Source organism: Telopea speciosissima, chromosome 2, assembly GCF_018873765.1.
Source record: "Telopea speciosissima isolate NSW1024214 ecotype Mountain lineage chromosome 2, Tspe_v1, whole genome shotgun sequence".
Classification (NCBI taxonomy): domain Eukaryota; kingdom Viridiplantae; phylum Streptophyta; class Magnoliopsida; order Proteales; family Proteaceae; genus Telopea; species Telopea speciosissima.
Window position 1 is genome coordinate 23707792 of NC_057917.1, and position 26094 is coordinate 23733885.

General features: G+C 42.9%; 1 protein-coding gene across 1 annotated transcript; it reads left to right on the forward strand.

Annotated features, from left to right (window-relative positions):
- Positions 1–6877: 6877 nt before the first annotated feature.
- LOC122651957 lies at positions 6878–24744 on the forward strand. Its single transcript, XM_043845548.1, has 3 exons — positions 6878–7211; positions 7314–7367; positions 24485–24744. Exons 1-3 carry the CDS (start codon positions 6897–6899, stop codon positions 24716–24718), a joined length of 603 nt encoding a protein of 200 aa, XP_043701483.1. The 5' UTR covers positions 6878–6896; the 3' UTR covers positions 24719–24744.
- Positions 24745–26094: the final 1350 nt, after the last annotated feature.

Below are 26094 nucleotides of genomic sequence, written 5' to 3' on the forward strand. Positions count from 1 at the left end.
TAACGGAGAACAAGGTGCACCTTTCCTAAAGAAAAGAAGCTCATCCGAGTAAGATAGGAAATGGTTGCAGTAGAAACCTCCAAGAGGGGGGCCTATTGCAAAATGATCATTTCGGGGAGCAAGTACCTCCAGGTTCACGGCGAGATGAAGACTAGCACACCTCTCTTGAAGATGGTCTACAACTGACTTGGAATCTCAAACAATGGGTTTGATTTGGTTCATTTTTTCTCCAACAAGGAAGAATAGAAGAGGCAGAAGAAAGCTCATTTGCTTGAGCTCCAAGGAAAGGTGAAACGATGAAGAGTCTGAAAGGAAAGAGGGGTTTTAAAAGGGTTTAAGGCCCCTAGGTAATAGGGAGTATGATGTCTTTCCTTGAGAAATAGCGAGGGACACGCTAGAAGTTCCTAGATTTTAGTCGTGATTGGTGCACGTGTCTCAGTGACGTGTTTCAGGAAATTACGTCGTTTCAGTGTACGAATCTTTATTGATATTTTTTAGGGTAAGACCGATGCTGGCGCAATCTTCAAGGACTAGAAGCAAGATCGTCCTCAAAGATTGCGAGGGGCATTGTTTACACCCAAAATTTGCTCGGTCTGATTTTCGGGTTCAAGAAAGTTCGGCTAGAGTAAAGAGCTTAACTCAGCTAAAGGGAGACTAAGATGGGCTCGATCATGGTAATTAATCAGTCAAACGTGGGTGGTTACCATATTCAATTGATAATCAAATAATTTATAGTTATGATCAGTCAAGGAGTTACCACTGATCTCAACATTTCAAGAAAGTAGCCACGACCGATCAAAACGTTATAACTGATCGATAGTTATTCTAGTAGTATAAATAGAAGAATAAAATCAAAAGGAAGGACTTTTGATCAACTACCCAAAAATTGCACTTTTGTCTTTATCTTTATTTTTGTTTTCTTATAATGGTGTAGTTGTTAAGACTTATGTGGTGGAAATCTAATATGATTCCATTGAGCAATAAGGTGAATAAATATACAAAGCCAAGGAGTGATTCACTCCATAAGAAAGAAAAGAAATAAAGAATTCCTACCTACCTATTCTGTAGTTTACATAAAATGACAGTTACATAAAATGGTAATAAACATTATAAACATGCGCTAATGAGTTAGCTAATGACTCTGCTTATGTATATCGTTAACAGTCCTCCTCAAGGTGGAGCATGAAGGTCACGAATGCCCAGCTTGGACCATAGATGTAGGAATTGAGGGCGCCCAAGAGACTTGGTGAACAGGTTGGCAAGCTGGTCCGATGAAGAGATCTTGAGGGTGCGTATGAGACCCTGTTGTAACTTCTCACGCACGACATGGCAATCTAGCTCAATGTGTTTGGTGCATTCGTGGTAAACAGGGTTAGCAGCAATATGAAGGGCTGCCTGATTGTCACAATAGAGGGGAGGGGGAGATAGACCTAGGTCATGTAAGAGCTACGTGAGCCAGGTGAGTTCGCATGTAGTAACAGCCACGGCACGGTATTCGGCCTCTGCGGAAGAACGAGATACAATTACCTGTTTCTTCGTCTTCCAAGATATGGCAACAGAGCCAAGACATATGCAATAGCCGGTTGTGGAACAACGAGTCATCGGGCAACTGGCCCAGTCCGAGTCGCAGTAAGCACTGAGTTCAAGAGCATTCTTGGTAGGGATGAGGAGACCTTGACTTCAAGACGTCAAGGTGTAGCTGACTGGGTTGATACATAAATTAGCTTAAAATATTGACAGTATGTACAATATCCGACCGTGTAATTGTGAGATATATGAGGCAACCAACCAACCGTTGATAAGGAGGTGGGTCACTGAGAATAGGCCCTGATGTATCTGAAAGTTTCAAATTCTGTTCCATTGGAAAATCAGTAGGCCGACATCCAGTGAGACCACAGTCATCCAGAATATCCAAGGCATATTTCCTTTGGCAGAGATAAGGACCATGCTGAGAACGAGCAACTTCAATGCCAAGGAAATATTTGAGAACCCCAATATCCTTTGTATGAAACTGGGTGCAGATGCGATCCTTGATGTCTTGAAGTAAGGTGGCATTAGACCCAGTAATAATAATGTCGTCCACATAAACGAGTACAAAAATTGATGCGGATGCCCGATGTAGAAAAACTAAGGAATGATCAGCCTCGGATTGGGTAAAACCAAAACCAATCAGGGCATTAGATAGCTTAGAGAACCAACTGCGGGAGGCCTATTTAAGACCGCTATAATTTGCAAACCATGGTGTCCCCCTTACAACGATAACCAGGTGGGGGCTGCATGAAAACATCTTCAGTGAGATCCCCAGTTAGGAAGGCATTATAGACATCAAGCTGCCTAATAGGCCAAGCATTCGCCACGGCAACAGTAAGTAGAACATGAACAGTTACTAGCTTGGCAACGGGTGCAAAAGTGTCATGGTAATCGACCCCTTCAATTTGGGTGTAGCCCTTGGCAACAAGGCGGGCTTTGTACTGCTCAATTGAACCATCGGGCTTTCGTTTAATTTTGAAGACCCATTTCGAACCAATAGCACGCTTGCCAGCTGGAAGTGGGACAAGCGACCAAGTTTGATTGGCTTTAAGAGCATTAATTTCAGACTCCATGGCAGCACGCCATTCTGGAAATTTCATGGCTTCTGCAAAGGTGGTAGGCTCAAAGGTAGCAGTTAGAGCAGTGAGAAAAGAACTGGGAATAGTAGAAAAATGGGTATAACATAACGAATTTACAAGAGCGTGAGCTGTACCGGAACCGACCATTGAAGATGTTGTTGCTTAGGCAAGCGATAGGTAGTAATCCTACAGATAGCTCGATTTCTTGGTGATCTGAGTCGGACGAGTAGGGGTGACAAGAGGGGTGTTCAGGGGGTTGGATGGGGAAGGCTCCACGGTTGGGAGGGGTGGATTCGGTTCAGGGGTTTGAGCATTAGGTGGGGCGTGGGGGGGTCATCCGAAATGGGCGGTGGGGGGTTTTCATCATGATCGGGAATGGGTAAAGGTAAAACCGAGGAGGGTGTTATGGTGGGGTGTGATTGGAGATGGAAGGGAAATATGGATTCATGAAATACAACATCTCACGAAACATAAATTTTTTTGGAAGTAAGGTCATAAATCTTATAACCCTTTTGTCCATGAGGGTACCCAACAAAAATTCCCGGTAATGCGTGTTGATCAAATTTGTGGCGAATTGAAGTGTTTCGCCCAAAACAAAGACAACCAAAGACCCTGAGATGGGATAGGGTGGGTGTTTTATGAAAAAGTAGTTCATGGGGGGTACGCCCGTGAAGCACAAGGGTGGGTAAGCGGTTGATGAGATAGCAAGTGGTGAGGACATAGTCGCCCCAAAATTCAAGGGGTAGACCACTTTGAAAGCGGAGGGCACGGGCAATGGCCAAAATGTGACGGTGTTTACGCTCCTCAACGCCGTTTTGTTGAGGAGTATAAACACAACTCAATTCTTGAAGGACCCCAAGTGATATGAAATAGGCAAAGGTATCTTTGTTAAAAAATTCACGCGCATTGTCAGAACAAAATTTTCGAATGGAGGAATCAAATTGAGTTTTCACCATGAGAAAAAAAGACTGAATTAAATAATTCACTTCAGTTTTGTGGTTCATGAGAAATACACAAGTGGTGCGAGTGTGATCATCAACAATAGTTAAAAAAGAGTGTGCCCCAGAGTGGGTAGGGGTGTGATAAGGGCCCCAAACATCAACATGTATAAGATCAAAGCAGATGGAGTAGATATCATACTAGAATTAAAAGGCAAACGTGCTTGTTTAGCAAGAGGACAAACAGTGAATACATGCTTAGTTAAAAAAGAAACAGAGTTATCTAAATTTTTGAAATAAGAAAATAAAGAGGGAGACAGATGACCGAGTCTCCAATGCCAAAGGTCGAACTGGGGTGAGGTAGTGGTGGAAGCTATCGAAACCGAGGGATCCAAGAAGTACAAACCACCATGGCGCTTACCCGTCGCAAAAATCATCTTCGTCTGTAGGTCCTGAAAAATACAAGAATCAGGCAAGAAAGTTAGAATGCAATCAGAGGAAGGAGTAAGTTTGCGAACAGATAAAAGATTATAAGTGAATGATGGGATGTATAAGACATCAGTAAGATGTAATTTGGGAGAAATAAAAATGGTTCGAACATGGGTGACTGGGGTTGTCGACCCATTTGGAAGCCGAATGGTAGAGAGCAATGGGTGAGAGGTTGAAAAAAAAGTCAGATCTGAAACCAAGTGATCTGTGGCTCCAGTGTCGATAATCCAAAAAGATGGAAAGGGTAAGGCCATTAAGGCTGTACTTGCGACGTGAGCAAGTGGGTGGGGAGTACCAGTAGGAAGAAGGGATAGGAGCTGTTGCAACTGATCGGCAGTGAGGGAGGCCATGGGGACAGTAGAAGCCTGGTCCGAAGATTGGGAGAGATTGGCAGCAGGGCGAGCAGGTGGGGCGCACACTGGTGTAGCTGTGCGCGTGCCAGACTTGGTGCGCGGGGTCCAATTAGCCAGGTACCCGTGTTGCTTGAAACAGCGGGAGTTGGAGTGTCCATCAACATTGCAAAAATTGCAGTGATATCGGGGTCGTTCAGGGCGGGTGTTAGACTGCTGGGCAGCCATGGCAACTTAGTCCTGGGTAGGGGAGCGCGAGCTGTGCAAAGAACGCTGGCATTCCTCCTGAAGGAGAAGTGAATATGCCTTGGCCATGGTGCGTAGGGGATCCATCAAAAGGATCTGACTGCGAACCGCCGAGAATGAATCGTTTAGGCCTTGGAGAAAATCAATCAACGCATCCGTTTCCACAAAGGAGTGGAGTGTAGTCATGGCACCACAGGTGCAAGTAGGTAGCTATTGGTAGGCACCGAGTTCATCGCGAAGGGCTTTCAATGTGGTATAGTACTTTGAAATAGAGTCAGTCCCCTGTGAAAGAGTGGTGATGGAGCGCTGTATCTTGAAGATACGAGGCGCATTCTATTGAGAAAAATGAGCAGACAGGTCTTCCCAAACGGCATGGGCGTTGGTGCTCCATAAGATGCTATCGGCAATGGAAGGAATGGTTGAATGGATCAACCACGACGTGACCATGGAGTTGCAGCATTTCTAGGCTGCCAGATCATCAGAGTCATCGGCCGATTGTGGGAGAGAACCGTCGATGAAGCAGATTTTGTTTTTAGCCTGAAGGGCCATGGAGATTGCGTGACTCCATGTCGGAAAGTTGTCACCATTGAGAAGTTGAGTGACCAACGGTGTGCCGGGGTGGTCGGAATTATGAAGGAAATAGGGAGAAGAGGGGTCAGAGGCTACTAGAGCCATTAGAGATGGTCAGGATCGGTATTAGGTTGATACCATGTTAAGACTTATGTGGTGGAAATCTCATATGATTCCATTGAGCAATAAGGTGAATAAATATACAAAGCTAAGGAGTGATTCACTCCATAAGAAAGGAAAGAAATAAAGAATTCCTACCTACCTATTCTGTAGTTTACATAAAATGACAGTTACATAAAATGGTAATAAACATTATAAACATGTGCTAATGAGTCAGCCAATGAGTCAGCTCATGTATATCGTTAATAGTAGTCTTGAGGAATTTGCCTTCGACACCTCTTGTTCTGTACTGTGGATTGCTCACTTCGAGTGATTCAAAGCAAAGATTAATACATCATTTCCAATTTACTCTCGTTCTCGAGTTGTCTCTTTTAGTTCTCTTTTGAGTGAAAGTCCTTGGATTACCAAGGCATGAGACGAATCTGTCGTCGCCTCACGTAGAACATAGAAGATTGTCCTGTGTTAGCAATGGCTTCAGGCCGAAGTGAATTTAAGGGAAACAAGTACTTATTTGTTTTGTAGACAAACCAAGGTTGATGTTGGCAACTCCAACACCAAATATAACGTCACGAACCTAAAATTATGTTGAGAAACTTAAGAGGCTGAGTCGTGTCAATGGACATTGTCCTTAAGACTGTAGATGCTCCCTATGGTGTAAGTCGAGTTCTTACGAATCAGCCTCCAAGATAAAACAATCTTAGGCCCCCTCCAGTAGTTGTTACGCTTGCACACTGGTCGGGCCCCGTCGAGACACATTTAGGTTGTGCACAGTTAATAACACGAATGGAATAACAGGACCTCTCAAAACAATAAAAACTAGAAAGAAAACTTGAGAAAAATTGAATATAGGAGAGTGTGTAACAACACTTGTAATTTATTTACAAAGTGTCCAAAAACATCTTCTATATATGGAGGTGAAGGACCCCTTGGAGACACCCTTCCCAAGGGATGTGTCCCTTCAAGAGACAATGGAAAAAGTCGACATCGATCAAAACTGATCAACCTTGGACGGAACCTAAAATACGCAGAGGTATTTTGAAATTTCATTTTATAAAATACAACAGTAATTATCAAGGGTCGAAGGTAAATCAAAAGTTGCATCTTTAAAACTTTTGCTTAATATCATAAAACTAACACCGCCAAGACCAGAACTTCCAGGTGCGGTTTTTTCTAGTTTCCGAAGTAATTGGCAAATCTGCAACATAAACGGCCGTACTGGCAACGGTTTATTCTGCAGCAAAGTCATAATTTATCTCGCTCCTTCAATGCTGAAGCAAGTTAAAGAACCTAAACCATGACCTGGAGTCGCGGTTTGTCCAAGGGATTTTGAAGATAAAAAGACCAAACAACCCGCGTTTCATGACCAATAGTAGTAATTACCCACCCACTCATTCATAAATAACTGGTGACCTCATAAAACATGTGGCTCTGAACACATCCTGTTTCCATCCGACTCCTTTGTCCTTACAGCAAAGATTGCTCAGTACCTCACAGCCTCACATTTCGGAGAGTTAAAACGTGTGATCTTTCTTTATTCTTCTACCACTCACCTCTCAACCTTTGTAAACCAAACCATGGTTGCTGCTTCTACTCTGCATCAACTGCTCCACTCAACACGCTGCACATCACCCGTGCGATTCTCTTCCCATTCTCCTTCGTTTAATTCATGCAACAAGCTTTTGTTCAGAAGAGACGGAGACTGCAATCAGTTCTCTAAATTGAATGAAATTTCGGGCCACCGGATTCTGGCTATGGCTTGCAATGCAACATCTTCGTCGGAAGAAGGCAACATTGTGGAAGCCGACAACGATGACGATGGTGTCTCCCTTGGGACCATGATATTACCCCTTGACATCGATATTCCTAGATTCGAAACTCTGCTCTTCCAGGTACAGTAACTCTCACTCGCATAGTTTGTTACTCGGACATGACTCTGTTCATTACTCAGACGGTCAGACGATTGACTCTCTTCTAATCGATCTTTTTAACAGTGGGCGAACAGTCTCTGCCAGGGAGCTAATCTTCCCCTTCCCGTGCCGTTGAAGGTTGGTTATCGATTTTTTAATCTCTTATTAGTACGTCTTTGGCAACTAGTTTATGAGGTCACCAGTTATTTATGAATGACCTTTCTCGTTTGCAACTAGTTTAGGTTTTCTTTTTTCTTCCTCTTATTTCTGCGGCTGTGCGTGATAGCAACCTTCCGCCGGCGTGCGTGTTCATCTCCGCCATTAGTGCGTGTTTATCTGCGCCATTAGTGCGTGGTTTCCGTTTTCCTTTTCCCCATCTCCTCCTTTGTTTTCTGCCATGAACATCGGACTTGGCAGCGAAGAAGACTCCGACGAAGATGACGATGCAAATGATGGCTTACCGGCCTAGAGATGGCTTTTTTCGCCCTCTGTGGCCTACCTTCTTCGGATCCAAATCCTCTACTGCCAAGCTGTCCGACAGGACCGTGCTACTTAGACATGGTGAGGCGCACAATGACCGTCTCACCGTACAATGACCGTCTTACCCCCATTCGGGCAAGGTGTTCGAGCAGGGGTAAGGCGGTCATTGCATGCCTCATCGTGTCTAGGCAGCATGGTCCTGCCGAGCAGCTTTGCAGTAGAGGATCCAAATTGACCTTCTTCTACCCTACTCCAATGATAGCATCTGCACTCTCTGGACCTTCGTTTGCAAGGCCGTTGAACCCCTGCTCCCCCACGGTAGGGAGCTCTACGACTCCGACATGGGGGCGTTGACTACCTCATCTTCATCTCTGCCGTCCGTACCGGTTGAGATCGAGATCTACGTATGGGGGAGCTGATACTCGTGATGGGGCTCCTCATCTCGGTCAGCTAGAACGGAACAGAACCCGAGCACTTCGGCACCTCAGGCAACGATACTGCCTGCACTCTTGATTTCTTCGACTGTAAGGCCATGGTTAACCACAGAGTGACTTACGACACCGCCTGGGGCAGCGCTGATGCCTTCTCCTCCGCAGGTGGCTCCGGTGGGGTTTTTGACCGGCGCGAATTTGAGGAGACGCTGTTGGTGTTGGGGCTGAACTAGTCCTACGAGGCTGAGTTCAAGGCCAAAGTTGAGATGGCCTCCAAGGGTTCCACCGTGCTTCTGTTGATGAGTGGTGGGTCAATTCTATGGGTGATTAGGGTTTTGTGCCATTGTCAGTCAAAAGTTGTTGTTTTTGTGTTCCAAGGATTTGTTTCAGTGTTTCGGCTCTTTGGCAAGGGCATTTCTCTTTTTTTCTGTGTTTGCGGGTGTTGCCGACCTAGGTGCTTGTGGCACCGAGGTATACGTCGGCTTTGATGATCCAGCCATCGATCATTATTCACCAACACTCTTCGGTCGTCATTCAAAGCTCCACTGGCGATCCATCAGACTATTGCTAATCCAGTAAGTTTGTTTGAAAGTAAGTTGTGGCAACATGTCGGCACGCGTGGGCAATGTGGCGTTGGACTATTTGGCATTTTTGGCGCCCCTTCTACTGGCATGTTTGTGTATGCGCTTAATTGTAGCAATGGCTACAACCTGTTACATAGGGAAGTGGTAGTGACCTAACCCCTAGCTTGGATGACCCAGTTATGTGCGATTGGGTTAATTTCCACTCCTTGGTTTTGGATACCGTATATCCATACCTTGTGCTTATCATGCTCTCTATTTGTGTTATGTATTTCATTTTCCTTTGTTTGGCATTGGGCGCGCATGAACGAATAACCTTCTTTCTACCAAAAAAAAAGAATATAGCACCAATCAAAATGTGCCTCACACATGTCAGAATATTCAGTTCATACATCGGTTGATAATGACATTTCGTCTCCATCGAATCGGAATCCATAGAGGCAGATCCCATGTCTGATTCTGGTTTATGCTTTGCTTGACACTTGGACATGGGAAGTAAATTAGATTAAAGGTTGTTGACTCTCCAGGCACTTGTTGATCCAAGTGAAGTAGATCATTTGTCTAAGCAAGTCAACTTGCAATCGAAGCAAAAATAGTTCTCAATAGAACATGGTAAATGCAACCAATGGGATTTTAATCCTCTCCCATTCCCTAAACTGTGCAGTGCGGCAGATCGGGGTGGAAATTTTAATACATGGTAGCTCAGACATCCAACGGTCCAAGCTCATTGACTTCCATTTTTTTCTTTTTTTGTTGAGCTCAGCACCGTTTAATGTCCAAGTTGCCATGTGTCGGCATCTCCACCCCAAACTACCGCACTGCACAATTTAGGAAATGGGAGAGGATTATTTTCCCATGGTGCAGAATATATCCATATATACAAATTTTAGGATTTAAAGCCTCTCTCTCTCTCTCTCTCTCTCTCTCTCTCTCTCTCTCTGAAAGGTACCTAATCTGGGGGTGAGGGAGGGAAGATGAGAACCAGGAGGCTTGAACCCAAGACCACTTGGTAAGATGGGCTTTTACACTCCACACTTTTACCAATGTTGTATTATTAATGGATAATAGAAAAGAATAGAGGGGCATAGATAGATTCATAGAATAAACAAAACAGATATGACATATATAAAAACCTTTTGACTGTAATTTGTATGGTAACGCCAACCAAGAATACGTTTCTTGTTGATGTGGACAAACCAGGTACAACTAGTGAAGTCGTATTGGATACTTTCCTTAAGGTTTTTAAGTGCCCCTATTTATGCATAAAGCGTAACCAAGATAAAATCACCCCAAATCACAGAGGATGTACTTCATGTTTGTTGTTTCACTTTTGTACTTGAACAAGAAGTGAAACAGCAAACAAGAACAAAGTAGAAACCAGAACACTTGAAGAACATGCAAGAAAAAGAACCGAAGCTCCTTTTGGATAGTCTCATAATGTATGCAAATTCTTATAAAACCGTTTCCTTTGAAGGTGTTGGGTATTTATAGACAAGTATGTATCCATATAAGTGTCTCTGTACATCTACAGACACCTATACATATACAGATGTCCCTTGTTAGTAGGTGCCTAAACTACGTATAGGTGTAAATTTTTATGTGAATAGATATGAGTAATTCAATGTATTTTATATTTGAATATGCACTTGAATATCTGTTCAAAGTATTTGGCTTTGGAGCCAACTTTAAAATTCAAATGTATATTAGAACCAAAACTTTTTTCCAAAAGATTGATATCAGCCCACATCCACATCCACACCCGAACCTGACTCGGACTTGCTCTTTGTTTGGCTGGGCGCGCACAATTCAAAAGCACCCAGGGACCCCCCACACATATGGGAGGAGGGAGCGTTTCTATCCAAGAGGCTTACACCCTTAAGAAAACACATCTATACATATACCCCTTGAAATCTTCTCAAGTTTCCAATGTGGGAATAAACCAAAAGGCCAAAGTAAGGAGCTCAAGTGAGCTAAAGAAGAGTTCAAAAGTAATTTTGGAGGAAAATGAGATTTTTGAAACTTTCAAATTCCAAAAATCCCCATAAAGATTCAAAATATCGAGTAAACAAGAAATAAAGTACTGAGTGTATTAGACATGATAGAACACATCGTTGTAGGTGTCTTTCAGACTTGAACCTAAACTAGGTCTAATGAACTTTGTTACAGAGTAAAGGTGAAGTCAGACTTATTGAACCTTTCCTTATTAGTGTAGCTCACCATCCATATTCTATCAATCGACTTATCGCGACATCCCTTACGTTACAAATTTTTGAAGATTTTTAAACTGGCCTTGTCCGCTATCTTGGTCTTATGGATGTTGTTTAGAGAATTCGCCTTTAAATTCTCATTGGTAGGTGACCTCACCAACTACATTTACTTAAGTCAACCTATGGTGTGCATCATAGGTCACACGCCCCCACATTCATGAGATTAGGCTTGATTAAGGGTCTATGACTCACCCTCTTACATTGTGATGATACATGCTACTTTCCCATATAGCCAGAATGAATGAATTTTTTTAGTCTAAACAGACCATTCGGTGACTTCATTTTTATCTTTTGACCCTAATTCAAGATTAAACCTCTTCACATAGGTTGGGTGTCCATCACATGGTATATGACACAGGCTTTAAGCTCATTCCTTTAGATGATTCATTAAACATCATTGTTAGCATAAATTTTGTGAACATATATATTAACAAGGTTGCTTTTTGACTTTACAAAATTGATAGCTTCCTTCACTTCTGTACTGCCTAACAAGATTATGCCTTATACGGATATGCCCCCTTTTCCCATTATATACCTTACTTTTAGCTTTAGCAATTGCCGCCTGATTATCACAATAAAGTGATATAGGAATCGAGTTTCGCCATAATGGAATATCCGCCATTAGGTTGCTCAGTCATTCAACTTTAGTTCCTGCCTTTTCAAGACCAATAAACTTTGCTGTCATGGTGGATCCTGTCCCCACAGGACTGTTTTACTGACTTCCATGAAATCGTTCCACCCCAAGCATAAAATACATACCCACTTGTTGCTAATGACTTGTTAGTATATAAGATCCAATTAGCATCACAATATCCTTCCAATACAGTTGGAATTCCACTATAGTGAAGAGCATAACTTGTTGTACCCTTCAAGTATTTTAATAGTCTTTCTATGGCACACTAATGTTCTTTACCCAGGTTATGGGTATGTTGGCTTAAATTTTCAATTGCCAAGGCTATATCTAGTTTGGTATTGTTCATTAAATATAAAACTGACCCTATAATTTGGAAATATTTCTTTTGATATATAGGTTCATTCAAATTCTTTTGTAAATGACCACCCATTTCAAAAGGTTTTTTAACATACATATAATCATTATAACCGTATTTTTTTGAGTAGATTCTCTACATAAAATCGTATTTTTTTCAAGAATCACATCGGCCTCTCCCATGTCAAAATTAACCATTGATAGATTTTTGATCTGTTTTACAATGTTTAAACTTGTTCCCATGATTTATATGCCATCTACATACAATATTATAAACACTCTTTTACCTTAATGAAATTTAATGTATAAACATCTATCAAATTCACTTATAAGAAACCGATTAAATATAATCACATTATCAAGGTTTTTTCATACCATTGTTTTGGAGCTTGTTTCAATCTGTACAAGAACTTCACAAGCCTACAAACCTTATGTTCTTAGCCAACTACAATACAACCCTCTGCTTGTTTGATATAAATTTCTTTCTTAGTCTTCATTTAAGAATATTGTTTTAACATTCATTTGATGTATAACTAAGTTATATATCGAAGCCACATCCATTAGTACTTTTATCATAGTGATTCCAGCCACTAGAGTGAATGTATCAAAATAATAAAAGTTTTTCACCTTTTCTAAAGCCTTTGACTACAAGTCTAGCTTTATATTTATCAATTGATTCATCTGGTCTTAGTTTCTTGCGAAATATCCACTTAGTGTCTAAAATTTTGGAACCTCTTGGCAAGTTTACTAACTTCCAAGCGTGATTGGCTATTATTGTATTGCTAAGAAAAGGAAGTCATATGAAAACACAATCACAGGTCCTTAGACCTAACTTCCTTTTCTTAGGTTATGGTATTGCTATTTTAGATAAACAAACCCATACCATTAAATGGTTTAAATGTGGTTTTCTATCAAACCATAATTCAAAAGGTAATAAGCCGATTTTTCTATGATGAACTCTATTTAAAATATAGCAAGCTGTTAGAATAGCCTCTCCCCACATGTTAAGTGACAATCCAAAACTTATAAGTAACGAATTCATCATTTCTTTTAAAGTTTTGTTTTTCTTTCAAATTAAATTCAGATTTCTAAGGGATTGTTGTCTCTTATATTATACCATTTTCTTCACAAAAATATGTGAGATTAAAGTATTCAGAACCCATATCAGTCCTTAGCCTTTAATTTTTTATCTAACTGATTTTCTACTTCTGTAAAAGATATAAAAGTATTACTTACTTCGTCTTTTATTCTCAAAATATAAATCATAGTGAACCTAGAATAAGCATCTATAAAGATTACTACATACCTTTTTCCACCTTTAGATTCATATGAGTTGAAATTACATAGATCACTATGTATAAAGTCGAGAAGGCTATTTTACCTTTCTATTGATTTATGAGATTTTTTAGAAAATTTCACATCAATACAAGTGGGACACTTGTCTACAGGTGGCTGGAGATTGTATTCAATAACTTCTTATTTGCATAATTATAAAATATATGAAGAATTGCAATGCACTAATCTACCATGCCATACATCATATGAGTCAACAAGGTAAACCAAAGTACTAGGAGTTCCATTTGTAATATCGGAAACACTTATTACAAAAAAGGCCCTCACTTAGGTAACCTTTTCTGATTAATACATCATTCTTAAGAATAACAAATTTGTCTGCTTTAAAAGATATTTTTATTCCTGCTCAAACAAGAAATGGACCTGAAACCAAGTTGTGACAATTTTTCTTGGACATGGAGTACATTGTTCAAAATAAGTTTCTTCCCTGAAGTGAGCTTCAAAATGATATCACCTTTGCCGATGACACTTGAGGATTGTGAGTTTCCTATGAAAGCTTTATCATTAATATTGACGATTGAATATTTACTTAATGAACAACGGTCTCCACAAATATGTCTAGTAGCACTAGTATCAATGACCCAGTCCGTTGGTTTTTCAGCCATATTTATTTCAGTAAACATAGCCACATAAGCATCTTCCTCAATCAAGTGAACATTCTTCTTATTAGAATTCAAAAACTTCATATTCTTATAGTCTTTCTTAAAATGACCAGGTTTACCACATGGAAAACAAGTACCTTTTTTGTTTTTAAAGTTCTTGGCTTTCTTCATTTGGAGAGTTCTCTTGAACGGTCCTTGTCGCTTTGTTTCAATGAGATATAGCCTTGAGTCTTGTATACTTGATCGGATTTTCTCCCTTGTCCTTGGCTCGATTCCTTCTCTCTATTTTGATATTGACCACTACTTGTTCATACATCCACTCCTTCCTCTTGTGTTTCATATCTAATTTAAATGTATTCTAAGAGGTTGGAAGCTTCTCAAGTTTCCCAAGACTAAGGTGGGTCTTCATTCAACTATCTTCGAAAAGCCAAATGCAAAGTGCGAGGTAGGTTGCGTGAGGTTGCATGCGATGATCGTCTGTGTCGATTCTTTGACCAAGATTAGGAAGGTTTCTCTTGTTGAAGAGAAAAGGTCATTGAGACGATCATCCTAATGTTCCAGTCACAAAATGCATCAGGTAAAATAATGTTTTCATTAGACAAATTTCTAACTAAAATTTGGAATTTGTCAGTTTGAGAACAAAGGCTTTCACCATCTTGCATTTGAAAATTCAGAAAGTTGCCAATTACATACTTCTTTTTCCAGCATCATCAAATGTGTATTTATTACATAGTGCATTCAATATTATGTATGCATATTCATAGCAACACTATAAATATTGATGAAAAGTGCATTTAGAATCCGATTCTTACACTGAAAATTGGCCTCAATCCAAGCAACTCTTTTCATTTCAACTACGGGATCAACAGTTTGTGCCGATTTGGGATTTGTCAAAGAGAAAATAACTCCTAACTGAGATAAAGCAAAGAAGATCATTTGCTTCCATCTCCTAAAATTTTCTCCATCAAATGGAGTGATCTTATCAAACTCATTATAAGTCCTTAATTTTTCCATTCTTGGTTGATTGGAATTCACAACATTAGTTATAGAAGGGACAGAGTTTGATGTAGCCATGTTAGTTGCTAGAGTGACATTCGATGTATCACCATTATTGACCCGCAGGTGGTTCTCCTACTGGGGTAGGGGACGTTGGTGCTCCTTTGGTCCCTATCCTTCCTCCTATTGTGGCCGTCGGTGCCAAGCAGAAGGGGGGTCCCGATCCTCCTTATGCTGTGAGGACCTCCCTGCGGGTTAGGCTTCCGCGATCGAAACCTGCTGTTACTGCGTCCGGGTCTTCCATTCCACCCTCTACCCGAGGCAAGGGGTGGTTTCTTCTTCTGGTGCGGCTGTTGATCCATCAGCTTCGTCTCCCCTGGTCCTTCCTTAGGACATCCAGGAGGGTGCCTTCCTGTCTAGCAATGGTGTGTCGTAGGAATGGTTGTACAAGGGTCGGCTCCCTGTTGAATGCTTGGCTTTACAGGGGATGAGCCATCCAGATTTGCTGCAGTCCCTCTATGAGGACCTGACCTAGGTAAGTTGTATGTTCTAATTCCTTGTTACTCGATACTTTGTTGCTACTCTGTACCTTGTACTTTGGAGGCTTTCTAACAATCACCTCGGCTGCAGGTCTAGCACCGCACTACGGAGGCGGTACTTCGCCACGAGCGCTTCACTTTTTAGGAGATCCATCAGGGTCGGCTACTGCGGGCTATGGAGAGGGACCTCCAGGAGCATAGGGTCGTTCGAGAGGAGGCTATTGCCTAAGAGAGAAAGATGGCCGAGGAGCTTAGTGTCGTGTCTTCCAGGAGTGTTGCCTTGAAGGCCCAGAGTTCAGCCAGGATCCGTGCCTTGGAGGAGGAGCTCCATAGCATGAGGCAGAGCTGTGAGGTTGAGTTGGTCGAGGCTGGTGAGCGAGTCGTGGCAGAGTTCCAAAAATCTTCGACAATCACGAAGCTGTTCTATGAGTATAACTAGGAGATACGATGTGGGGATCCAGGACCTGGCGACCTATGTTCTTGAGGAGACTCCAGGTTACGACTTTTCTCGATTCCCGGGCATCGCGGCGTTTGTCTCTGTAGGTGCCATGGCAGTCGATGTTCCTGTGAGGGAGAGTGTTGTGGTGCCTGAGGAGGGCGCTACTCTACCCGAGGAGGGTGATGCTCTACTTGAGGAGGGCGCAACTCTGCCTGAGGTGGGCGCGGCTTGTCAGCCTGAGGCTGATATGGCTTCTCCTCCAGAGGAGGACGTGACTCCCCCAGCAGATGCTCCTCGACTTCATATGTGTATTTCTTATGTGTGTTGAACTTGGTCTGTAATTATTGTTGCGTTCTACTCTTGGTATTTGTAGTTAAATTCTCACCTTTCTTGCATATTGTTCCTTGTTTCTCCATTTCATTCTCTGTGATCTTTGCCAGCGGCTTAGCCTCGACCCATTTGGTGAAGTAGTCGACGGTGACTATTAGGTACTTTCAATTGCCGGATGCTGCCGTGAAGTCACCTAGGATGTCCACCCCTCACATGGCAAATGGAATGGGGTTGAGGATGGATTTCAATTTGGTGGCGGGTAGATGGGATACTAGGGCGAACAATTGACATTGCTCGTAGGTCTTGGCATACTATATGGCTTCTTCTTGCATCCGTGGCCAGTAAAAGCCCTGGCAGAGGACTTTGTAGGTTAGTGCTCGCCCTCTCATATGGCTTCCACATATCCCCTCATGGACCTTTGCCAGGGCGTACTTGGCTCCCTTGGGTCCTAGGCATCTGAGTAGTGGTGCAGTGATCCCCCTCTTGTATAGTACTCCGTCCACGATGATGTACTTTGTAGCTCTCATCCTTATCTTCCTTGCCTCGACCTTGTCCTCTGGTAGGACGTCGTTCTGTAGGTAGTTGAGTATAGGGACCATCCTGCTTGGCCCCTCTTCAATTTTATTGATCTGCTTCTCCTGGTATGTTGGCTCATGTAGTATTTCAACATAGACAACACTGGCCAAGTTCCAGAGCTCGTCATTTGCTAGCCTGGATAGGGCGTTGACTGTGGCATTCTCGACCCTGGGAATTCGAACCATCTCGAACTTCTCGAACTCCCCGATCATTTCTCGAGCACTTGCTAAGTACGATGCCATCTGGTCGACCTTCATCCTTCGCCTTATACTCTCCATTCACTTGATTCACTATGAGCTAGGAGTCACTCTGGATGGCTAGGTGGGTGACTTGGATGGCCTTGGCCACCTGGAGTGCAACTGGTAGGGCTTCATATTCTGTTTCATCGTTGGATGCCTGAAAGGTGAATCAGAGAGCATAATGGATTCAAAAACCCTCAGGGCTGGTGAGTATATAGCCAGCCCCGCTTTCTGTTGCATTACTCGAACCATCCACGAACATCTCCCATGACCCACAATCATGCTTCTCTGGCTCGATCTCTGATAGGGTGCATTCGGCGACAAAGTCCGCCAGAGCTTGGCCTTTGATGGCCGTTTATGGTTGGAATCTGATGTCATGCTCACTTAACTCTACCACTTAGGCTATCAATCGTTCAGAGACATCTGGCTTGTGCAGTACCTTCTTCAGTGGTAGGTCGGTGAGTACCACGACTGTGTGGGCTTGGAAGTATGGTTGTAGCTTCCTTGCCGCGATCACCATTGCGTAAGCCACCTTCTCAATTCTTGTGTACTTGGTCTCTGCATCTATCAGGATATGGCTGACATAGTAGATGGGTCTCTGTACTTTACCCTCTTCCTTCAATAGTACGGTGCTTACTGCGACCGGGGTGACGGCCAAGTAGAGTTGTAACTCCTCATTGGGCTTTGGTCACCTAAGCAGTGGTGGACTCTCTAGATGCACCTTCAGCTCTTTGAACGCCCGTTGGCACTCCTATGTTCACGCAAAGTCTTTAGGACTTTGGAGGTTCTTTAAAGTCTTGAAGAATGGTAGGCACTTGTCTCCCGACTATGACACGAACCTTGAAAGGGCGGCGACCCTTCCATTTAACCTTTGAACTTCCCTGACCATCCTGGGTGGTGTCATCTCCTGGATGGCCTTGATCTTTGAGGGGTTGGCTTCTATTCCTCGTACTGAGACCATGAAGCCCAGGAACTTTCCTGACGTTACACCGAAGGCGCACTTTACGGGGTTTTAGTCTCATCTGGTTCCTTCTCAATATCGTGAATGCTTCCTCTAGGTCGGTCAGGTGTTGATGGGCTTGGACGCTTTTCACGAGCATTTCATCCACATATACCTCTATGTTGCATCCAATCTGTTCTTCGAACATCTTGTTAACCATCCTCTAGTAGGTGGCTCCTACGTTCTTCAGCCCGAAAGGCATGACGCGGTAATAGTAGTTCTCCTTGCCCGTCTAGAATACGGTATAGGACTCATCATCCTTATGCATGAGGATCTGGTTATACCCAGAGTAGGCATCCATGAAGCTCAGCCTCTTATGTCCAGTAGCATCGATCAACAGGTCGATCCTGGGCAGTGGATACTCATCCTTCGGGTATGCCTTCTTCAGGTCTGTGTAGTCGACGCACATCCTCCACTTCCCGTTGGGCTTTGGTACCATGACCACGTTCGTGAGCCAGGTTGGGAACTTCTCTTTTCTGATGAACCTTGAATAACTCAACTTCTCGACCTCTTCCTTGATGGCTGCTTGTCGGTCGAGGGCAAAATTCCATTGCTTTTGTTGGACGGGCTTCCTGGCTAGGTCTATGTGTAGCCTGTGTTCTGCTATGGACGGGGGTATACCTGGCATGTCGGAGGTCGACCATGTGAAGACATCCATGTTTGCTTGGAAGAGACACCCAAGCTCATCCTTCTGTTCCTTGCTCAATAGTGAACCAACCTGTACTACCTTGGAGGAATCGTCTTTGCTAAGAGGACATGGGACGAGGTCCTCCACTGGCCTTCCTCTTCTCTCCGTCTGTTCATCTCTCTGTTCGCTGACATGACTCTCCATACACAGCGTCATTCCACGGGTGTTGTGGTTGTTCTTCTTGACGAAGGTCGCATAGCATTCGCTGGCTTTTTTCTGATCTCCTCGGACCTCGCCCACCCCATTCTCTGTGGGGAACTTCATCTTCAGATGGATGGATGATACCACTCCTCGAAGGGCTGTGAGAGATGGTCACCCTAGGAGGCCGTTGAAGGATACCACGGACTTGACGACCATAAAGTTCACCATGATTGTCACTTACCGAGAGTGCTCTCCGAAGGTGACGGACAACTTTATGGTACCTCTAATGGAGGCGGTGGTGCCTGAGAACCCATGGAGGTAGGTAAGCTTTGGTTTGAGTTGGTCATCATTGAGCCCGAACTGGCGGTAGGCTTCCAATGAAAGCACGTCCATGGACGCCCTAGTGTCTATCAACACCCTGTGTACTGGTCTGTTGGCTACCTCTGCCTGTACTACTAGGGCGTCCTCATGTGGAAGGCTCAATGCTTCCAAGTCTGCATCTAAGAAGGAGATTACCATCTCTGTCTTGGCTATCTTGCTTGGCTTCTCTACTACTCCCACAAACCTAGCATGGGCCTTGGCCTTCTTGGTAGACTCCTGCCCTGGTCCTCCTAGTATAGTGAGGATGGGGGCTCTCTTGGTTCCACTTGGCTCTGTAGTATCTCTCCTTTCTTCTGGGCGATCTCTTTCGCTGTCTCGATCTGTCCTTCTATCTTCCCTCCTTGGTTCTTCTCTTTCTCGGTCACTGCCTCTACCCTCTTGGCCAGAACGGCCGTCGCATCCTCCGTTCACATACTTGTTGAAGCTCCCTGCCCTCATAAGTTCTATCTCCCTTTTCAGTTGGATGCAATCCTCTGTATAATGTCCTGTGTCTTTATGGAAGAGACAGTACTTGTTAGGGTTACGCTTCTCAAGTCCTACTGCATGAGGATCTGAGACCTAGTGGTATTCAGGGGTGTGAAACAGGTTGCTTGCTCAGTCGCTTCTCTCCGGGCGGCGGTCGGTCCTTCCTGACTGGCGGTCACCCTTCTCCTGTCGGCGCTATGTCCTCGATCTCTTGCTCTCTTTACGGTCGTCCGGTGTCGATCTCTTATTATCTTGGGGCTTGCCTCGATCACTTTCTTCCGAGCCTGCAGTACCTCGGCCATATTGGCGAACTCGTTGCATCATTTCAGAAGCTCCTTCATGGTCCTGGTCTCATGTCGTGCGAGGTCTTTGATCAAATCCAAGTCTCTGATGTCTCCAGCCAAGGCTGCATGCTGGGTCTGGTCGTCTAAGTCTCGGACATCCAAGGACTCCTTGGTGAATTTAGTGACGTACTCCCTGAGAGACTCCCTAGGGTTCTGTACCACGTTCAATAGATTGATCGTGGTCTTCTTTTGTTTGACGCTGCTCTAGAAGTGGGTGACGAATTGTTCGCACAGTTTCGCAAATGAACCTATTGACCTTGGTCGTAGCCTGAAAAACCATGAGGTAGCTGCATCCTTGAGGGATGTAGGGAATGCTCAGCAGCAGACCACGTCTGATCCCCCATAGAGGGTCATCATCCCGTTGAAGTGAATGATGTGGTCATTAGGGTCCGTGGTACCACTGTAGAGTTTAAAGGTAGGTAGCCTAAACTGGGAGGGGAGTGTGGCTGCCATGATCTCTGCCGAGAATGGATGTTGTTCGGGTACTGAGTGTGTCTCGCCATTGGTCTGCTTCTGTAGTCCTTCCAGCTTCTCGTCCAAATCTCGGAGTCTTTTTTCCAACTCCTCTTCCCGTAACTGTCCTTCATACCTGGCAGGGCATTCGCTGCGACCTTGCTCCCGATCTCTCCTTGAAGTTCCCTCCCGTTGTGAGTTTTGACGGGATGGTGTGTGGTCACAGTGCGATGAACCTTGGTATGAACGTGAGGGACTCTCTTCTCGGTAGGTCCGGCTTCGCCTTGGTGTGTGACTTCCTCCTAGTCATCCTTGGAACACCGACCTCCTGATCGAACCTTCTGGATGGGTACCACGGTCATGTGTGTTGGTGTCCTCCCCCGTCTTGAACGTATTGGGAGGTCCGCCGTTCTCCTGGGATGTTGGGAAGGATCCCCTTGCTGGTGAGTGGGACTTGCACGCCTTGCGAGTCTCTTTGACTTTTCACCCTTGGGAGGTGACCTCCTAGGGTTATGCTCCTGTCGAGGGATAGGTTCTGTCCTTGGTGGTGGCAACACCCTACGGCGGTGGGACGTCGCACGCTGCCTCAGGTAGTCTCAAAAGAGTCGTTGGTCATTGAGGATCTGTTACTGCAAGTCATTGATCTGTCCCACAATTGCTGGTGCGTTAGGGGTCAGGTACTGGCTCCACGGCTGCTTCGGGGTTGAGGTCGACTACCTCAATCTGTTTGTTCTCTGGAACCTCCCTCTCCTGAGAGACATGGTCATTGGCTCTACGACGTGAGCTCTCGGGAGGAGGTGATCCGTTGCCCTCCCTGGCAGCATTGTTGGTTGAGGGAGCGGTCTTATACCCCGTGGTGCCATTGAGTGATTGAGGAATCGAGCTAGTAGGTATGATGGCTAGCGTCGTTCCCATAGACGGCGCTAATCTATTGTGTCAAGAAATCATCCGGTGGCCCCTTTGAGTGCCGTAACCTACAAAAGGACCTGGGTGACAAAGAAGAACTGGTGTGGTCCCGGCTTAGGACTCTCCGATGCTTAAGTTAGATCTCTCTAAGCAAATAGATGAATAGTAGAATTCAAGATGAGTTGATGGGGGTAGAGTACCTTCTCTTTTATAATGGAGTGTGGCAGTGTGGAGAGTCCTAGTCGATGATGAGTAGTCCTCGTAGTTGATAGAGTCCCAAGGTGGTAGGGTTCTTCCTTGGTTGGTTGTCTCCCTACAGGAGATAGTGTCCCAGTAGGGTTGATGTCCTTAGTAGATAGACACTTATCCGTGCTGGATAAGATCCCTGGTGCTTGAGTCCGTCTGGGACTATGTGGCTGGTAGGCGGCGGCCTAGTGCCCATGAGATGATGTATACCTTGTTGATGGTGGTGGTAGTAACCTATAGTACTCGTACTTGAATCTTGGTGGCAGTCATGTCCCCTGGCCTGGTCTACGCCTAAATTTGTGCCCGAGCTCTGCGCTCGGATCCGCGCCCAAGGTCCAGTCCGCGCCCGAGGCCATGCCTGGGTCTGCGCCCAAATCGGTTGGCGTTTGTGTCCGTGCTTGTGGTCCGTGCCTGAGCTGGTTCACCACCGGTCTTGGGATTGCCCTCCTCCTTGGTCCAGGACACGTGGCGGCTCCCAATTGGTCTGTGTGATTTTGGGTTTATCATTTTGTTAGCCTCTAGTACGTTTTGGTTAATTTTTTTGTACCATTGTTTATATCTATGTATTTTCCTTCTATTTATATTTTCCATATTTTGCTATTGTCTTTTGCTCTTTGTTTTTTTTTTTTTTTTAATGATTTTCTCTATTGGCTTGACAGATTTCAATGTATATTTTCTATGTATTCAAGTCTTGAATTTTATCCTTGTTCTTCATCATTCGAGCCTTTCATGATGATTTCATGCTTGTTTAGTTCATGCCTTGATGTTTTTCATCAATTTCCCTCGTTGTTTTCCGATATAGGGCCCTTCCCCTCTTCGTTTTGCATGTTTTTTCTCCTTAGTTCATGTTTAGCCTAGGGGTATTTTGGAATGTCTATAGTAAACGAATATTCTGTAGTTTTTCATCCCTCATATGATTTTTATTGTCTATTCATCATATTCCATATGTTTAGCATGTGTTTAGGTAGTTTCATTAGTAATGTATGTTTCTTTATGCTTATGTGTTTGTTTTTCTCATAGTTGCATGTTCAATGGTATTTTTGTAATTTACAGCATGCCTAACCTTAGCCTAGGTTCTATGCTTTGTTAGAGGGGGTATTTTGGAATGTTTGTAGTACACAAATTTTCTGTAGTTTTTCATCGCTCATATAATTTTTATTATCTATTCATCATATTCCATATGTTTAGCATGTGTTTAGGTAGTTTCTTTAGTAATGTATGTTTCTTTACGCGTATGTGTTTGTTTTTCTCATAGTTACATGTTCAATGGTATTTTTGTAATTTACAGCATGCCTAACCTTAGCCTAGGTTCTATGCTTTGTTAGCTTTATAGTATATTCAGTATACTAATCATGTAGCACAGCTGGATTGGAGTGAGTCCTTCTCCTTTCTTTTTAATTATTTATCTTGTTTAGTTTGGCTTAAGACTTATGTAGCATACCTATGATTTGAAGTCCGGATTGACCAGGTGGGTCAAGATGTCTAACACATTCCTAGGACCACAACCAGACATTAACCTGCTCCTTGGTTGGCTCAGTTTGGAGTGGAATCATTAGTTTAGTCTCTTGGCTAATTATTATAGGTCCTAGGCCCTAATCTAGGTGGCAACTCTTTGTCATGTCTCCCTTGAGAATCAAACCCTATGAACCATTCCTTCAGTTTGGTCCGAAAATTTTCCCCCTCGACCAGAAGTAGAGAGGAGGTTGGTAATCCCCTACGCTGAACCTCATAGTTGGCAAAGCTACTCTCAATCAATCCACTTTATCGACCCTCTCTCAGTATCACATGTCATGTTTCAACTTCCATGCAACACCATCAAGGTAGAGCGTTCCCACTGAGGTTGCATAAGGTGAGTCTATCTCGTCTAAAATATTTAGTATTATTCACACAAAATACACTAATTAGAAATGGGCACAAAAATAGTTGGAAAAAACATGTAAACCATTGAGTGATAGAAATGTTACATTTAATTCCCTCTTTAACAACACTACATAACTGACTTTTAGGTATGGAAAATGCAACGGTCAAAAACCCTAATCCATTGAGACAACCAGTACAGAGAATGTACACCATTGATTGGACATAAAATATTTATGAATAATTTTTAAAATATAATTAATTAATGGTTATAATATTTAAAGGTATTTACAAACAATTTACAAAAAACTACACCCCAAGCGGGTTGCTTAGTTGGCAAAGACCAACACCTTGCAAAGAAGAGGTCATGAGTTCAACTCTCCTAGGGGCCCAACTATCAAAAAAAAAATTTTACAAAAAACTACCACCAAGCTCAGAATTATGTCCAATCATTGTTAGTAAATTCTCACATGATATTCTCCCTAATCAAGAAGTAGTTTCCATGTTGAGAACTCAAATAATAGCCAGTGTAGGCATCAACCATTGGCACACAAAGATGCAAAAAGTATAAATGCGATAGGGACCTCTCACGTATAGAGATAAAAATAACTATTACAGAGCCTTGCTACTACATAAACAATTGACAATGATTCATGCACTTACTTAGGTTTAATATCTAAGGCATCCCAAGCCTTAACCCTCTAATTTTGTATGGTCATCTACATCCATACTTTGATAATTTTTTCTACATGACCATGCCATTATAATGGCTCTAGATTTCCCATTCCTTATTTAAAATTATTATTTATATAAATACTTAAAAAACAAATCAACATTTTGTACATCCTTTATGATCATGCCAAATTACGCTTGAATGAATGTATCTTGCATTATTTTTGTGCCACTCCTTACTATACTATGGTTTTGAGTCTTTCTTGATTGTAATTGAATAGGTGGATAAAATCAAAGGTGGAGCTAGATTGGGATTCATCACAATTGGAGATGGCCAGACTCAAGTTTTGGTATATATTGATTGCACAGTTTTTTCAGCAACCGAAGGCTCTGGTCCAATTTTCCGTGCCATAAGGAATGGACCATTAAAAGATCAGTCACCTCCTGGTGAGCCAAGAATCATGAGAAGTCTTCTGCAAGCCCTCAAAAAGTCAGTCGAAATCGCTAGAGTTTAAGCTTCACAAACACAAGTATTCTATTTGAGAGGATAAAAATTTTAAATTCTAGACGTACTTCACGTCAAGTACGGGCAGGCGAATTGAGAGGATAAAAATTCTAAATTCTAAATTATTTGACCTTGAGTCAAATCAAACAACTAAATGAAATCATGAAATAAACAAATATGGCATGTGATTTATAGACTACTATAGTTAAGGGGCACCTTTTAAATTACCCACATGTCAAAATTTGTGAGCCATTTGTAGTTATTTGCATGGCCTATATGTGGATGTTTTTATCTTTATGAACGCTTCAAGCAGATATGTTTTAAATTAAAAAAAAAAAAAAATTGGTTTAGTCCCAAGAGTTCTCTTTGGTCATGTTTCCACTCAAAGAAGATATATTATCTCGAAAACCTTGGGGATTCCAATGTGTACGTTGCCGACTCGCTAAGTAGGTGTAGAAATCTTTAAAGGTTGTGTTAAAAGATACCATTTGCTCCTCTTTCTCGACAAAGTTAAAATTTGAATGATGGGATGGATAGGTAAACTTCTATCTATGGCTAGACGTGTAGAGATGGTGAAATCAATTTGTTAGAACAAGCTAGGGTTTTGTCAAACCCGGATCCATCCCCTTACAGAGATCTAGAACATGATTGAATCAAAAAGAGCAGGGAAAATCAGGCGTACCTTGCACCATGTTTGTTGATGCAGAAGAGATACGAACCCACGCACAACAGCAATCCGTCAGTTGATGTTTGCAAAATAACGGCAATGGAGATCTTCTATAGTCTCCTAGACTCTCCCATTGAGTTTTCTCTCTTGTGGAGAAAAGAGAAAAGAGAAAAGAGAATAGAATAGTGACTGCAGGGACCCCATCATTAGTATTTATAATACTTTCCAAACCCTAACCCACTTCCACAATGGGCCAGGCCGGTCCGGTCTATCTCAATAAAATAGTAGCAAGCCACGTCAGCCCTTGTATTTCTTGATCCCCATCAATGATCGATCCTATAATTAATTAAGCCCACACGTCGCAATTTGGAAAATTTCTAACAATCTCCCACTTGGGCTAGATTAATTATAAGGTCATCATTATCAGATGTGGCCATGGAATCTCAATACAACAATAATGCTACTAAACCTTGATCCAGTTAGCAAATATATCGATGTCGAACAACAGCAGAGAATACACCTCAACACACGGCATATCACTTTCTGTCAGCTACAAACAATGATTTACTTACTAGCATGAACCACCTTGAGATAAATTTTGTACAAGGAATGTCGTACACGTCTGTGATCACATAAATATCGTCATCATTCCTTGTGGGTCCTCGAACATATCATGAGCATCGTATGACTCATAGATTACCTTTGAATATCGTCATATT